At 34.5% G+C, this 18,117-nt stretch overlaps 1 protein-coding gene across 3 annotated transcripts in view; it reads left to right on the top strand.

The window, feature by feature from the left end:
• The window catches only part of SNX4 (sorting nexin 4), a 52,602-nt gene extending 38,007 nt beyond the window's left edge, over positions 1-14,595 (top strand). For all 3 annotated transcript variants that reach the window (XM_010834289.1, XM_010834292.1, XM_010834291.1), the window contains 7 exons: positions 146-207; positions 3,792-3,857; positions 7,056-7,145; positions 8,665-8,764; positions 10,479-10,624; positions 11,697-11,811; positions 13,441-14,595. In XM_010834289.1, coding sequence (XP_010832591.1) covers positions 146-207; positions 3,792-3,857; positions 7,056-7,145; positions 8,665-8,764; positions 10,479-10,624; positions 11,697-11,811; positions 13,441-13,488 — 627 coding nt within the window. In that variant the 3' untranslated portion in view covers positions 13,489-14,595. The remainder of the gene's footprint in view (positions 1-145; positions 208-3,791; positions 3,858-7,055; positions 7,146-8,664; positions 8,765-10,478; positions 10,625-11,696; positions 11,812-13,440) is intronic.
• Positions 14,596-18,117: the final 3,522 nt, after the last annotated feature.

The raw sequence follows: 18,117 nt of genomic DNA, 5'->3' as shown, positions 1-18,117 counted from the left end.
TTTTTTGGCGTATTTTTCAAGTTGTACTAAGTATACATATGTATTTTTTAATGAAGATAAAATATATTTTTAGTGATCTGTTTTTAACTTATAAACAGTGAACTGTTTATAACTAATAGCAATTTCTTTTGAATATTTGTTCCAGAGAGTAGCAGATCGACTATATGGTGTATATAAAGTACATGGGAATTATGGGCGAGTTTTCAGGTATGCATTATACAAACTTTTATAATAAACAACAACTAGCTCTAATCAGCTTTTTGCGTAAGAACTGTAATTCTTGAATATATGTGAGTCTGCAAAGCAAAAGATAGTTTTTAATTGTTATTTATTTAATTTCTGTGCTGGGCTGGGTCTTCCTTGTGAGGTATGTGCTTTCTAGTTGTGGCGCGCAGGCTTAGTTGCCCTGGAGCATGTGGGATCTTAGTTCCCTGACCAGGGATCCAACCCACCTTCTGTACGTTGAAAGGCAGATTCTTAACCACTGGACCACCAGGGAAGTCCCAAAAGCTTATTTTTTAAATCCTGTCCAATAGTAGTAGTTTTCAGACTTTTCCTGCAAGCTCTTAATTCCCTGACCAGGGATCGAACCTATGCTCTCTGTAGTGGCGGAGTCTTAGCCACTGGACTGCCAGGGAGTTTTAAGTCTTCGAACTTTTTATTGTAAAGCCTTTTTTTAAATAAAAAATAGTAAAGGAGTCTAATATATTGAGCAGATAAAAGATAAACTCCTCTTAAGCAGTGAGCAATGTCTTTTATTTTCTTGGCAGGATACCCAAGGAGATTTCTTTTAAGTCACTGTCATATTGAATTGGTGGTTTTCTTTTTTTTCTTCCTTTGTTTTATTTTATAATTTCTAAGGCTTTTGCAAGATTGGTTTCTCAGTCTTGGAGTAATATTAGTGTAAATTAGAATATTTACTTGTGTATGTAACTTGCATATATTGGTAATTTTTGAGCCTTTTCTTTTGTGAATTTTTGTTGATTATTTTAGTTGTGAAATTTTAGTAGTTATTATCCATATCTCCTTGTAAGAAGACTGTCCTTGCTAATGTTCTGTCCTTTTGATTGAAGTAGTCAAAAATAATTCATTTAACATATTTGAATAGATAAGATATTCATATAATACAAAATTCAATAGGAACAAAAGCTTGTATAGTGAAAAGTCTCTTTGCTCCTCCTGCCTGCCAACCACCCAGGTTTCCTCCTCTGAGGCAACTACTAGCAGTTTCTGAGTTACTTGTGTATCCTTCCAGTAAAATGTATTGTAGCACTGTCAATGTATAAAGTGAAAGTGAGGTTGCTCAGTTGTGTCAGACTCTTTGCGACCCTGCAGACTGTAGCCTACCAGGCTCCTCCGTCCATGGGATTCTCCAGGCAAGAGTACTGGAGTAGGGTGCTATTTCCTTCTCCAGGGGATCTTCCCAACCCAGGGATTGAACCTGGGTCTCCAGCATTGGAGGCAGACACTTTAACCTCTGAGCCACCAGGGAAGCCCGTCAATGTATATTAACACACAAACGAATGCATTCTACTCCCTCCCTCCCCCCACCTTTTTTAAACATGTAAATGTTCACTTCTTTTATTTTGCTCTTTTTAACTTAAAAACTGCTATCCTAAATATATTGTTATCAGCAAATAACTGTATTGGGCTTTATTGAGCTGAAGCATCATAATTTATTTAACCAGTTTCTTCTTGATAATTATTTCTAATCTGCTGTTGCATTCAGTGCTTTAATTAATGTTCATGTTCATGTCATTTCACACATGATTGAGTATATATGTAGGACACGGTGAACGGTGAAGATCGCTCAGTCATGTCCAACTCTTTGCGACCCCATGGACTGTAGCCTACCAGGCTCCTCTATCCATGTGATTTTCCAGGCAATAGTACTGAAGTGGATTGCCATTTCCTTCTCCAGGGAACTTCCCGACCCAGGGATCGAACCTGGGTCTCCCTCGTTGTAGACAGACACTTAACCGTCTGAGCCACCAGGGAAGTCCATATATGTAGGATAAAATTCTACAAATGTTGTTACTGCATCTAAGGATAATTGAGTTGGTAGATATTGCCAGATTTCCCTGTATGGAAGATATTCAACTCCCATCATCAAAATGTTAATGTCTGTTTTCCTCAGATCCTCACCCAAACAATTTTTAGTGAACTTTCGTCTTTATCAGCCTGATGGTGAAAAATGCCTTCTCACTGTAGTTATAATTTATATTACTCTAATTATGGATGAAGTTAAACTTTTTTCCTGATGATTAATAGCCTCTATTTTATTTTTTTAATCTTATAAACTGTCTGTATGTATCTTTGGCCATTTTTTCCTACTGGGCTGGTAGTCTGGTTTCTTAATTGATTTGCAGGAGTTGTTTATCTTTTAGGAACATTAGACGTTTGTGAAATGGATTGCAACTTTTCCCCCACTTTGTCATATGTCTCTTGACTTATGTGGCTTTTAATATACAAAAATATTCAATCTATTAAATTCAATTGACATGCAAGTGATTAGTTTTTGAATAATAAAGCATATATTTTTTATTCTATATTTTTGTGGTTCTGGAAATTTTTGATTCATCTGAAATTTATTTGAATATTAGTGTTCAGACGTAGCACAGCCAAAAAAAAAAAAGAGTCATTTTGTAAACAGCCAGCACTAAAAAAAGATTAACTGTTGCTATTACTATTTTGAGAATACACATGAGTAAAAATTATCAGAAGCAGATATGTTTATTTATGTTTGTTTTCCTTCCTTGACAATTTTAAAAACCATTTGAGGGTTTTCCCTTCTAGTATTATAAGCATATAATCTTGATATTTCAAGAACAGTTTATAAAGACCGCAGATTAACAGAATCATAGTGTTTTAATTTTTCTTTTTATGATATTTTGCAGTTGAAGGTGTTTATTATACATTCTTTACATAGCAGAAAAATTGGAAACAATCTTGAATGGTTCAGAAAATGGTTAAAAAAATTAAGAGTTGCCACTGAAACAATGCTGGGAACAAATTATTTTAATAATGTGGGGAAATACTGTTAACAAGAAAAAACATGGTACAAAGGTGCATATACTACATGATCTCTGCCATATTACAATAAGTAAAAATAACTGGAAGAAAATATATCAAATTATGTCATCTCTTAGTATTTAAGATTATAGATCTATTCCCCCCTTTATAATAATGTATACATCTTCCATAAAAAGGAATTTTTATTTCAGGAATTTCCCTGAAATGGTAACAAAATGATCTGTAGTTCCAGTAGACTTTGTTGTGCAATTTTAGTACAAGTTACTGAAGTTTTATGGTACACCCAGTATTTCTGTACAATTGTCTTTTTCTGTTACCTGTTAAGATAGTGATATGTAATCATGTGTGGTTATCACAGTCATTCATGTAGAGTTTAAAAATATACGTGCCTCAGCTCTATCCTAGAAATTCTGATTAAGTCATTCAAGAGCAAGACAAGCATTCTCCATGGTTGATTTACATAGGCTCTGTAGCTGAGAAAGCTGTTTATAAGCAGCAACTGTTTTGTATGATACTAACTTTGTACTTAACAGCAGATATGAACTTTTGAATTAGCATTTTTAAAGCCTTCATTTGCATTTAGTTGTTAAACTTCAGGGGAAAGGAGCATATTTGAGTCACAGAAAATAAATCATCAAGAAAAAAATAAAATAGATATACTGTTTAAAAGCTAACTAGGAAAAAAATGTAAAAGATTCTGTTTAATAATATTTCATATATAATTCTTGATGGTTTTGGTTTTATCTCTTTCTTCATAGTGAGTGGAGTGCCATAGAAAAAGAAATGGGTGATGGACTGCAGAGTGCTGGTCATCATATGGATGTGTAAGTACCCAGAGAATTTAAGGTAGAACTGGAGGTGACATTTAGTGTGAAAGTGTTAGTGATTCTTCTGTTTTTAAAAAGTTTGCTGGCATTTGTATTGTGCTCTCTGTATACAGATTTGACTTAAAGAAGTTAATCTCAGGAATGCAAGATTAACATTCAAAAATCTTTCAGTTCAGTTCACATATTGCCAGAACAGAGAAGAAAATCCAGATGTTCATTTCTGTGTATATCGAAAGCATTTTACCATCTATTCACAGTAAAAATTTTCATCAAACTAGGAATGTAAAGAATTTCTTCAATGTAAAACATAACACCTAATACTGTACTTAATAGTGAAATATTAATGTTTTCTCCTAAAATCAGGAATAAGGCAAGACTGTTTGCTCCACCACTACTGGTAGAAGTGGTAGTAGAGGTCCTGGTCAGCGCAGTAAGGCAAGAAGATCAAATAAATGGCACATGTCTTAGAAAGGAAGAAGGAAAACTGTCCTATCTTTATTGGCAGTTAACAGGATTTTTCTGTAGAAAATAAAGAATCAGCCAAAAATACTATAGAACTAACAATTGAGTTTAATGAGAATGCATGATACATAATGCATATATAAAAAAACCATTTTTTCATACTAGTAAAATTAGAAAATAAAAGCTTGAAAATGCTGTTTATAATAGTGTGAAAGACCTCTACACTGAGAACTTTATATATAAACATTGCTAAGAGAAACTAAGTACCTAAATAAAAGGTGAGATTAAACCATGTTCATAGCTTGGAAGACTCAGTAGTGTTAATATGAGCATTCTTCCTAAATGACAGTCCCAATCAAACCTCCAGAGATTTTTAATAGAAATTGATAAGCTGATTCAAAAATGTATATAGAAATTCAAAGAACATGAAGTAGTCAGAACAATCTTGAAAAAAAGGACAAAGTTGAACATATTACCTGATTTCAAGACTTACTATAGAGCTACAGTTACCAGGAGATATTGAGATAGATCCATGGAATAGGATAGAATTCAGAAATAGATGCACATTTACATAGCTCATTTCAAGAAATGGTTCTGGAATAACTGGATATCTTCATGGGAAAAAAACTCCTGAACCTTGAGGACTTCCCTTTTGGCCCAGTAGTAGAGAATCCTCCTGACAGTGTAGGAGCCACAGGTTCAATTCCTGCTCCTGGAATAGCCCACATGCCATATGGCAGCTAAGCCCCTGTGCCACAACTATTGAGCCTGTGCTCTAGAGCCCAGGAGCTGCAACTTCTTAGCTGACACACTGCAGCTCCCAAAATGTGCATTCCCTAGAGCCCAGCATATGCTCTGCAACAAGAGAGGCCACTGCAACGGGAAGCCCATGCACTGCCACTAGAGAGTAGCCCCTGCTCTCTGCAACTAGAGAAAAGCCCATGCAGCAACAAAGACCCAGCATAGAAAGGAAGATGGAAAACTGTCTTTATTTGCAGTTAACAGGATTTTTTCTGTATAAATTTTGTTTTTTCTGTGGAAAATAAGTAATTTTTTAAAAAAGTGAATCATTAAAAAAAAAGGAACCTTGAGCCATATCTCACATCGTACATAAAAGCTAATTCAGTTTGGATGACATACATCAATATAAAACCTTAAACTATAGCTTTTAGTAGGAAATAGACTATTTTAGCAGCCTTCGAGTAAGCAAAAGATTTTTTTTAAAGGACATGAAAGGAAAAAAAGTCTTTTAAAAATGATAAATTGTTCTTCAAAATTAGAAATTTTGGGATCTCCCTGGTGGTCCAGCAGTAAAGATGCCATGCTTGCATTGCAGGGAGCATTGGTTTGAGCCCTCGGTAGGGAACTACTACCTAACATGCTGTGCCAAAAAACAAAAAAAATTTAAAAATTTAGCTTATCAAAAGATTTCCTTTGTAAGTGGAAGGAATGTAGGAGTACAGAGTCAGTTGGGGCAGATAAGTTCTGGAGATGAATGGTGGTAATGGTTGCACAACACCATGAAAGTACTCGAAGCCACTGAACTGTATACACCAATAAATTGTTAAAAAGGTGAATTTTACGTTACGTTTTACCACACACGAAAAAACACACCCCATTAAGATGGTGAAGAGGCAAGCCACAGACCGGGAGTAAACATTTCCAACCCAAATATATAAAGAGCTCCTACAACTGACCAATAAAAAGACAAAAATATTATTTTATTTAAATATCATTTTTCTTTGGATTATTTAAGCTGACCAGCTGCTTTTCAACTATTTTGTTGTCTTCATGCATTCTGTTGACAGGACAGTCTCAGTATTTGCAGGAATTTGGGATTATCCCTTCACTTGGTTTATGTAAACGTTAAATAAAATTAATTTTAGTACTAATACCTAAAACATCTTTACCACTTACCCCTTTCTCCACACTGTGTTTCCAATCTTCAACCAACCAGCCACTTACCTTTTTTGTTTTCTTAACATTAACTTTTCCAGAATCGTAGATTTATGAACTACAGAGTTTTTCCTACTCTTAACAATGATTCTCAAGCCATTTTTCAGTCACATAGGACAAAGTCCACACTCTCACAAATGTAAATTTATATTTATAGAATACGTATTTTGCCTACTTTCATAAATACTATAAGCACATCGCTTTTCAGTGAGCAGTAACTTAGATTTTTTGTTTATTTTTTAATTCAGTAAACTTGTTTACTTAACTACATGAAGCAGGCTTGGAGGCATAAAGTATATTTTTATACTTTATGTAGTTGATTTGCAATACTATGTTAGTTTCAGGTATATAGCAAAATGATTCAGTTATATATTTATTTCTTTCAAATTTTCCAGTATAGATTATTACAAGATACTAAATATAGTGCCCTGTGCTATACTGGGGCACTGTGCTATATTTAACAAAAGATACTACAGTGCTTATTAAGCTACCTTAAGAAGGACCATTTTTTTTTTTTTTTTTATATCCAAGACCTTGCTAAACACATTTTGGTAAAATTCAGTAGAATTGTCATGGTAATTAAGGATTGCTCTTTGGGGGTGGGATAAATTAGGAGTGTGGGATTAACAGACACAAACTTATTCTCATTGTCTGTATTTTGGTCAGTCATTCATGGGTAGCAAGTGGTCAGTGGACCATGCTTTGAATAGCCCTTCTTTAGAATATTAATATTTTGTATCTTGATAAGAGTCACTATATACGTTATTTTTTAAACAGGTATGCATCTTCTATTGATGATATTTTGGAAGATGAAGAACATTATGCAGATCAGTTAAAGGAGTATCTTTTTTATGCAGAAGCATTGCGGTAAGTATAATACATGTTCCAGATGCAGTCCTATGGCTGGTCAACACTCTCTTCATCTGTTACTCTAAAATAAAGAGAATAAGATGATTTTTAAATGAATTCCTTCCCCTAGATATTGACTGAGATCTCACTGTATTCCTATCTGTTGCAGAGTGCTAGACATAGGAATTTAAGACGACTCTGATCCCTGGTGGCTCAGATGGTAAAGAGTCTGCCTGCAATGCAGGAGACCTGGGTTTGATCTCTGGGTTGGAAAGATACCCTGTAGAAAGAAATGGCAACCTACCAGTATTCTTCCCTGGGGAATCCCATGGACAGAGGAGCCTGGAGGGCTACAGTCCATGGGGTCACAAAGAGTCGGACATGACTAAGAGACTAACACTTCCACTATATTTGAAACATTATATTGATAAAACCTTTTAGTCTCTGACTTCAAGTCTGTCTGTATGTTGTTGTTTCTGCTTTTTTCTTGGAGATTGGAAGCAGACTACACATTGAGTGTATGTTATTATGATCTGTCATTAAATTGTATATTACCTTTAAATTCTGTTTTCCATACCTGCATATTTTATCTCCTTAGTAAGGTTGTAAAATTTCTTAATGTTAGGACTTTGTCTTCTGTTTTTATGGTATCTCCTACAGGGCCAAGCAGAATTCTCTGGGAGATATTCCAGTTTAGAAAAATGAATCATTTTCCTGTCACTTTTAAAATCAGTATAAGAATTCTGTTAATAAAACAGAAGAGCAGTATTCCTGTGGCTGTTCAGTAGCTGGGATGAAAACATCACATTGTTAGCATTTTTCCTTCTAGAGCTTTGAGTAGTAGAGGTCACACCAAGCTTTTTCAAGTAACTTACCAAAGGAAGGTTGCTCAACACAATGGAACTCTTTGCAACTCTTAAAGATTATAGAAAAGATGAATGTATATTGATAAAGAAACGTGTCTTTGGTATATAGTTCAGAAATGCCTAGCTAAAGTCTAGAACAATATATACCATCTATTAATATGAATTGTGTCTGGATTGTAGAACTATGGAGAAGAAAGTGTTTTTAAAACTTATTTAGTACATTCCTGTATTAGAATCTTTTTTTTTTTAGTAAGCATGGATTACTTTTATGATAATAAAAACTAATAGACATTTCTAAGTAGAAAATTTTGAGATAATCTTTTTAAATAATACTCAGTTGTTATGTGAGATTATAGCATTAATTCCAGTGCTGTACAAAAAAAGCTTTTTTAAAAAATGTATGTGATAACAGTATGTTTATTGAAAAAACTTTTGCAAGTATCTGGAAAACAACCTTTTTTGATTTAAAATATAAAGTATTTATGCTTAGGTTCTGCTAGATTAAATTTTTAATATTGGGGTACTACATTGTAAGCTTAAAATTTCTAGATATAAAAGTTCTGACCATAGTAAGATATGAATGCCTCCACTATACCCGCTGAGGAAAAATTTAACATGTTAATAATTAGAGAGGCCACAAAAATTAAATGGCAGCACTTTTTTTCTCCTAGGGCTGTGTGCAGGAAACATGAACTTATGCAGTATGACTTGGAGATGGCTGCTCAGGACCTAGCATCCAAGAAGCAGCAGTGTGAGGAACTGGCAACTGGGGTGAGCTGTTTTCTGTTTGGGTCTTTGGTATTATAATGACCCTTAAGTGAAATGGGCTGCAGGATGCCTGTAGCTTTTCAAGGGGAGTAATTTGTGGACAACTGTATAATTCTTTTGGTTGTGATCTTGACATAAAAAGATATAAGCCACTAGGGGCTTCCCTGATGGTCCAGTGGTTAAGACTACGTGCTTTCATTGCAGGGAGCACGAGTTCAATCCCTGGTCAGGGAACTAAGGTCCCACATGCTGCATGGTGGTGGCCAAAAATTAAATTAAAAAATTAAGTCTTAAAAAAAATGTAAGCCATTAAAACATATATAGTGTTATAAGAAATTTTGCCAAATTGCACTGTATAATAAGAACCATCTCTTTTCTGATTAAGTCTAAGTGAAAAAAAAATTATTCTTTGGGATTGAAATAATGACCTTTGCAAGATTTAATTTTATCACTTACATTATAGAAATTTTAGTTAACTTGAAAAACTGCCCTGTTAGAATCATTGCCTCTCTCCTAACAGAGAGCTTTTTGTGTACTTTATTCTTGAATCCTTACAGTGAGTACTTGTGAACAAAATTTTGTATCTTACTGTATTAGACTTAGATCATTTTTATAATCAGCTTTCTACTGTCCAGCTGTTTCATTGGAATAAATAAGCTGTCGTGGTGAGGGCACACAATCTGGAAGTAATGAGGCCATGACAGTGCCACTGCTTATAAGTCATCTCATAGTTAACAAGTCCTGTACTTTTAAAAGTGCTTGTGGGTTACCCACATAAAGATACGTGGGGAAAGACCTTTCACCATGAAGCAGGTACGCACTGGCTTGATTTATTTTTAAAATCCAGGGGAAATTTCCAGTCCATTTTCAGGGAGCTTGGTCCTCTACTCCTGCATGTGCAGGGAAAAGCATTTTCTTCAGTAAACTCCAGAGAGTGAGGAGATGGTGAAGTTTGAGGCTTGGGTGTAGGCATTCTGTTTTATTAATAGATAACCAAGTTTTAGTGTGAGTTATGCAGATTTTAAATGGTTTTTTCAGTTTGGTTTATTTTCATTGTTGCCTGTTGAATTTTATCCATTTTTTATGATCACAGAGTAATTGAAAGAATATGACTCCTGACATAAATAACTTGCCTAGTATTTCACCTGGAACTTTTCCATATGATGAAGAAGCTCAGTTAAAATTTTTCCTTTTTTGATTCTTCAGCATCTCTAGTATCATAAGCCTTAATAGTAGCCCCCTGGTTGTATGGTTTGTGGTCTTCTGTCTGAGTTAGGGGGAAATGGCTATTTCCTCTTTAAAAAAAAAAATTGTGATAAAATATACAGAACATAGCATTTATTATTTTAACCATTTTTCAAGTTCAGTAGTAGTAAGTTCATTCACATGGTTGTGCAGCCAACCTGCAGAACTCTTCATCTTGCAAAATTGAAACTCTATACTTACTAAATATCAACTATTAATTTCCCTCTTTACCTAGCCCTTGGCAGTCACCATTCCACTTTCTGTCTCTGTAAGTTACACTACTCTGGATATTTCATGTAAGAAGACTTGTACTGTATTTGTCTTTTTGTGACTGGCTTATTTTACTTAGCACAGTGTCCTCAAGGTTCATCCATATTGTATCGTGTGTCAGAATTTTCTTCCTTTTTAAGACTGAAAAATATTCAGTGTACAGATGTTATTTATCCATTCATCTGTTTCTGTTTAATCCTAGACTGTGAGAACATTTTCTTTGAAGGGAATGACTACCAAGCTCTTCGGTCAAGAAACTCCAGAGCAGAGAGAAGCCAGAATAAAGATGCTAGAAGAACAAATAAAGGAAGGAGAACAACAACTTAAGTCTAAAAATCTGGAAGGCAGGTAAAAATGCTGGGGTGTTTAACATGGCTAGACTTATAGGCTCTGTGGCAGGTGGCTTATAACCATTCCTAGCTTCATCAGTGTCCCTGGATGTAGCCTCATCTTCTAAAATACAGTGATTGAATATTCATAAGAAACTTGAGTAATCAAAAATCATGTTACATAGAAGCATTTGTGTTAGTGTTGGGGGAAAGAGGAAGAAGGAAGTGTTTAAACTTCATAATATTATTTTTTTGCACTTTACATGATTTCTATCCTTTGCATATTTCCTCTGCTCTTTTCTGTCAGTTAAAAGCCTGATCATTCTGCAATGCCCAGCTCTTGAACTGCTCCCTTTGTTAAGCCTTCTCACAGGCTGTCACAGCACTTGGTTCATACCCTTACCCCGTGGCAGTTTGTACAGTGTGACTGTCTTTGGCTATACGAACCCTTCAAAGTCAGTGATTGTGTCTTCTTCATCTTTGTGTCCCAGCACCTTGCATATGGCTTAGAATATAATTATTCCATAAATATTTTTAGAAATTCAGTTCTCAGAGATCTGCCATTACTTCTGGGCCCATTTTTCATGTTGTTTTTGTCTGATAGTTGTTGAGTAAATCAAGGCAGACCAAGAGTTTCACTGATTTGGAGGTGGTTTTGTTAATTTTTGAAACTGCTGGTGTCAAGTAAGTCAAAGTAAACTCAAGAACAGAGTTAAAAAGACAAGTGGCTCTCAGAATTTTTAAAACTTTAGTTGTCATTTAAAGTAAATACATGATAAATGTAATACGTAATCCATCTTGTTGAAAAGACTGTGTGTTTTGCAGTGACTCCAGGCAGGTAAGTTCATGTGGCATCTGTTGGCTTATAAGTTGGTTCAAGGAGCCATTTACATCTTTTTTATAGGAATAATTTGAAGCTGGAATTTGTGGTAAAGGAGACTATTAAATTATAGAAGAGTGTATGACTGTCTGCTTTTTCTCTCACTTTATAGACAAAAACCCAACTCAGATGAGAAGTGTTTATTTGAATTAATATATAGTTTACTTAATTTAAATACGAATAATAATGATGACTATACCCTTTATTTCAGAGAGTTTGTCAGAAATGCTTGGGCTGATATTGAACGCTTCAAAGAACAAAAGAACCATGATTTAAAGGAGGCCCTCATAAGCTACGCAGTCATGCAGATCAGTATGTGCAAAAAGGTAGGTTTTGGTTTCAGTGAAGGTACCAGTATATTCAGAAGTGCTGGCAAATTTCTTTAAAATCAGTTTCTTATTTGGAACAAAGTATATATCATTTTCATTTTTAAAGTCCATTCTTTTCCAGAATGTTTCCCAGTTTCTCTACTTAATTTTGAAAGAAATGTCATAATCAGAATCTTAATTACCAAGTCTCCACTCATTTGAAGTTTCAGATTTGTATGCCCTATTTATTACTTGTATTTGAAAATATGTACTAAAAGCATTATATGGTTATGTGATATTCTTGAACAGGGCATTAAAATACCATTCCTAATAGCGATACATACTTTCATTGGAAAATGGTCTAAACGTTAGGGCCTGGATAAAGTAGTAGCTAATGGAGTATTCATTGTTAGAAAAGACAAGATGGATCTCACATGCACTGTCCTAATAAGATGTCCTAATAGGACGGCAGATGAGAAAACAAGCTACACACTAGTGCCTATAATGCAATCCTGTTTTTGTGGGGAAGAGGAAAGTGTGTATTTTTTAAATGATTGGATGTATACAAATGAGTTTGAAAAGATACACATGAAAGTGTGTATTAATAAACATGTCACTTACACCTATCATATAAGGTATGAACACTGAAGCTTATTCTGGTTAAAATAAGTGTTTTGGCAGTGATGGAAATTTTTCTAAAACGATGTTGTAAGAACAACATGTATAATCTTCCTTAACCTCATTTTCATAGCCCCAGTGCTGCCTGTGTTTACCAGTCAGTACTGGTGCCTTACCTTTCTCTAGTGCTTCTCACTTTATTGAGCGATTCAGCATGCTTTATCTCAGTAAATCATTTAGTAAGGCAATCTGGGACGTTTTAAAGGATTGTGCGGTTTTGTTTTGTTTTTCTTTTGTGCTCCATCAGGGAGGAAAAAAAGCTAAAAAGATTGATTTTTTTCCTATTGTTCAAAGCCTCAGTAAATATTGATAAACTTTAATGTATAAGTATTAAAATATTCTTCATAAATTAGAAGTTATTAGAGAATATATATATATATAAACAAGAGATATATATGTATATATCTTGTTTGTTGAAAACATACCTTCTACCACTTTCTAGATTTTACTGTTACATTTTTTACAAACATGTGTTTTTGTTTAAGCCTATTAGGTATATAATAACGTGTTAGTTTTTGCTAAATAGCCTGCTGTAACCATTGAGAGGGAGTTTATAACTTTTTATCAAAATATTGGTTATTAGGTTAATTAATAGTTCATTAAATTATATTTAATTGTTAGACTAATCAAGTTTTTCATTTCAGATATTGCAAAACTTGTTTTATAAGTAGAAATGATATGAGTATATGATAGGAGTAAATGAGTCTTTCAGAAAGAAGTAGGAATTCTGTCTCTTTTTTGAAGATAGGCTCATACAATGATTCTATTACTTTTTTCAGAAGTATTTCACTTTGACTTACATTAGCCATTGCCAGAAAAAGTATTCTGTTTGTTGGAGTTATTGATTATTCCGAAAGGTGAAATCTAACATACCAGTAAGCCAAGTACTTGGGCTTTCAAAATCCTTCCAGAATTACATTTTAAGGTTTTGGGGGCTTTTTTTTTTTTTCCGTTTGTTTGTTTTAAAAGGGAATTCAAGTTTGGACCAATGCTAAAGAATGCTTTAGCAAGATGTAATCCTGTGAAATGAATTTCTCTTCAATCAAAGTACCCCAAAACAGAAGCACAAGTAAATAAAAAGATTTGTTACCCTGCATACACAAAAATATATAGTAAGTTGCGTTGTTCGACTTTCCTTAATTTGATTATATTAATAGTTATATTAATATAGCACAAAAGGATGTATTTTAATGAAGATTAAATATTATAATTTGAGGTTTTGGGGACTGGTGCTGATTGTAAAATGTTAATTAGATAAAATATACCAACAGATTGTTGCTTCTGAACCAGTGTCTGAGTATCAAGATGTTAGATCATTTCTAGAAGTTCATTTCAGTGCCCACTGTTTCATATTTGCTTATGTAGGGAGTCTTTCCCTAAGACTGAATTCTTATCTTTATATGCTAAGGCCCACTAATCTATCAGAGAGGGTTAATTTTTCTTGCCTTACAGTTGAGCTGTTTGGTTTGACAAAGCTCAGCTGAAATTTAGTGTGAAATCTAAGAATTTCTCCTACGTTCATTAATGCCCATGAACATTAATACACTAGACAATGCCTTCAGTGTGTGTTTTACCAGAATTTTGATGTGGTCAAAAATTTTATACTGCCAACAAAGAAGACTCAACTTCTCAGTGGAATACATTGTTATAATTTAGGAATTGCTATATAGAAAGTTTTGAGTATGTTACATATACAAGCATTAAATTCTTAAATAATTCTTAACCTCAGTGATGAGCCTAAATTTACTCTGCTTGGCTCTCTATACATGGCATTTCAGGGTACAAGATGTAGCATTTCAATGTATAAGATATATGTAGTGAACATATGTATTAGTATCTTCATTATTATCATCCTTTTTTATTGCTTGGCTGTAATTTTTATAAAGATAAATTATATTGCTTTTGTGTATGTGTTTTTGTGGTGTATGTTCAGAAGCCAAGCACCCTTGGAATTTGCTAGTTTTGCAGAACTCTACATGTGTACTCATTATTACTAATTATGTAAAAAAATTTTTTCAGTACTGTTCAACATTTGACTTTTTTACATGTTTGAAATGTTGCTGAATTTTTGTGCTGTTTGCCAGACTTATACAGTAAATAAATGAAGTACTGTGTTGATTTTCATATGATTTTTGTTATTTAACAAAGTGGTCTATATCTATTAGTATCTGATGCCCTGTGGAAAAATAATATATGCCATACTATGTTTTGAAGAGTTTCAGTTCAGTTCAGTTCAGTTGCTCAGTCGTGTCCGACTCTTTGTAACTCCATGAATTGCAGCACGCCAGGCCTCCCTATCCATCACCAACTCCCAGAGTTCACTCAAACTCAAGTCCATCGAGTCAGTGATGCCATCCAGCCATCTCATCCTCTGTCGTCCCCTTCTCCTCCTGCCCCCAATCCCTCCCAGCATCAGAGTCTTTTCCAATGAGTCAACTCTTTAATTGTATACATTTGTCTTATGCCAAAATGTTGGATTTCTTAAAAATAAGATTATGAAATGATATATGATTTCTAAATTTTTACCTTTTTTAAAAAAAAGATAAAATTGTTAGAAGCAAAAGTCATCTTGGTAGGTACACTTTTCATCCCACTGAAGTGTATCCTCTCTTGGCTCACGAAATAAAATAGCTTTCCATTTGGCCTTTAAAATCAAAAGCCTTTTCTTCCAACCTAACCTTATGCTAAAAGAAAAAATGTATTAGAGGACTTGCCTGGTGGTACAATGGATAAGAATCTTGCCTGCCAGTGCAGGGGACACAGGTTCGATACTTGGTCTGGGAAGATTCCACATACCTTGGAGCATCTAATCCATGAGCCACAACTGCTGAGCCTGCACGCTCTAGAGCCTGTGAGCCACCACTAATGAGCTCCTGTGCTGCAGCTACTAAAGCCCATGCACTTAGAGCCCATGCTCCACAACAAGAGAAGCCACTGCAATGAGAAGCCTGCTCACTGCAACAGGAGCAATTCCAAGCAACACTGAAGGCCCAGCACAACCAAGAAAAAAAGCATTAGATTTTTTTTCTACTACCTGACCTAATTTGAGAAGGTCACTGATACCTATGTTTTGAGATAAATTAGCAAAAATATTTTATCATCTCTGAAATACACAAATATTAATTTGGTTGTATGTATATTTAAGTAGGAATATCTTGATGGATTGAGTTTGAAAAAGTTTCACTTGATAGTACAATAATTCCTTTAAAAAGAACTCTTAAAGGTTTTATGTGAAAATCATTTTTGGTACTATTGTATGTGCGTGTGTGCTCACTCAGTCGTGTCTAATTCTTTGAGACCCCATGGGCTGTAGCCCACCAGGCTCTGTCTGTGGGATTTCCTTCTCCAGGGGGTCTTCCTGACCCAGGGATTGAACCCACATCTCCTGCACTGGCAGGCAGATTTCGTTACCACTGCGCCACCTGTGTGCATTTACCCTTTTCAGTATTTAAAAACTAGAACTCAAAAATGAATTATTTAAAGGGGAGATAGATCTCCAAAAATAAATATAAAAAGCTTGTATGAGCAATAACTAGAGAAGACTTATTACATAAATGTAAATACTTCATAACGGAGGAAAATTTAATCTTTACAGTGTACCAGTGATGCAGTTAGTGTAGTCAAAGCATTAAAATTAACTGAAGTCATACCTCACCTTCATTTATATCCAAAAACTTGATGAATGAGTCACTGGTAATTACAACATAGCATCCAAAACAGGAACTGAGAGTTCTTAAAATTCAAGCATCTTTAGAATAAACACATACCCAGCTCGGAATGGAATGAAAAGCCGAGGGTTATATAACAGGAATGCTAGCTAGGCTTTGTATATTCTTATAATCATTTTTTATATTTACATGCATACTCTCTTCATGGTAGAATTTACTGATTATCCTGGAAATATTTACCTAAAAAAATTTTAGAAAAAAAATTTTTTATTTAATAATCCAGAGAAATAAACTAACAAAAGGCCAAATCAGTAAAATTGTACTTCCTTCCTTACTTTTATAGCTTTAAAAGAGCATACTAGAGGGAAAAAAATGAGCCAATAAAATTCAAAGTAAGTAGAACAAAGAAATATTAAAAGCAAGAGCAAAAATCAGTGATATTGAAAACAGGTAATACAGTTAACAAAGCCAAAAGTTGGTCTTTGAGAGTATTAATAAAATTAAACCTCTAGCAAAATGATGGAAAAACCTAAAAGACAGATTATCCCTATCAGGAATGAAATCAAGAATGTTATTTAGATCTTTCAGACGTTAAAAGGATAATAAGGAATGTTACGTACAAATGTAAACCAATAAATTAAAGTCATCAAATTTCTTGAAAAATACAGCTTACTAGAACTGACACAAGACAGAAAATGTGAATAGTTTTAATATTAAAGAAAATATCAGAAATTTTCATACAAAAGAACTCAAGGGATAAAAAGCTTTAATTCTACACAGATTTTCAGAAAATAAGGGTAAAGGGAATACTTCCCCAATTAAAAAAAAAAAAAATGAGAACAAGTATTACCCCAATAGCGAAACTAGCCAAAGACATTTCAAGGAAAGAAAGTGGACATTCCAATATATATCATGAACATAGATACAAAAATTATTGAACTATTAGCTAGTTGAATCCAGCAATAAATAAAGAGCATAATACCTTATGACCAAGTAGTTTATCTCAGAATGCGGGGTCATTTTAAAATTAGAAGAGTCAATTACTATAATCTACCCTGTTAACAAAATAAAGGAATCCTTCATGATCACTTCAATACATGCAGACAGACATTTGACAGGATTCAACTCTGATTCATGACTTAAAGCTCTGAAGAAACTAAGAATAGAAGAAACCTTAATTTGATAAAGTGCATCTGTGGAAAACCTACAGCTAACATCATATCTAATGTTGGGAAAGTTAAGTTCATCACTAGACACCTCCTCACTAGACAATACATGCCCCCATTTCCCCCTTTGTTCCCACCAATGCTGAAATTCTCTGGCTTTCTCCCTTCAACTGTCTCCTTCCCAGATTGTTCCCTGTGCTCACTCTTCTCTGAATATTGTTCAACCTTGAAGAAGATTGATGCCTCATTCGTAAAGCTTATAACAGGAAATTCATTCACGTATGTTCACCAGGTGGACACTCCACAAGTCCAAAAAGTCTGGGGAATCTGTTGATTCAGCAAATTTTATAAAATCATCCCCAGATGAAGGTGGAACTAGTTGATTCAGTAGCAGAAGTCCAAATGAATAAACCATCGTGTGATACAAGCAGCATCAGCAGAAGACGAGGAGAAATTCCTAAATACTCGGTTATTAAGGCCTTGATTGCAGAGCATAATAGCTAACATGCATGAAAATGCTACTCATACTACACCTAAAACTGAGGCACAGTGTGGCAGTGTGCTGACCCAAGGTCCCATATATAGTAACTGCTAGAGTCAGTTTAAATGAACCCAAATAACATGGCTCTAGAGCCTGTACTTTTCAAGGCTTTTCCCGTTTGGAGGAGCAGAGACTTGGAGGAGACCCTCTGGGACAGACCCATGAGGATGGCAGAGGGATAGAAAAGGTAACTTTCACCATACTCAGACTGTAAGGTATTTGAAAGGAAAATGTCATGGGTACTTCTGGAAGTGGGGACAGGGAGTGGAGA

Source organism: Bison bison, unplaced genomic scaffold (assembly GCF_000754665.1).
Source record: "Bison bison bison isolate TAMUID 2011002044 unplaced genomic scaffold, Bison_UMD1.0 scf7180017864032, whole genome shotgun sequence".
NCBI lineage: Eukaryota > Metazoa > Chordata > Mammalia > Artiodactyla > Bovidae > Bison > Bison bison.
Note: the sequence above shows the minus strand (reverse complement) of the source record. Positions and strands in the feature narration are given on the sequence as shown.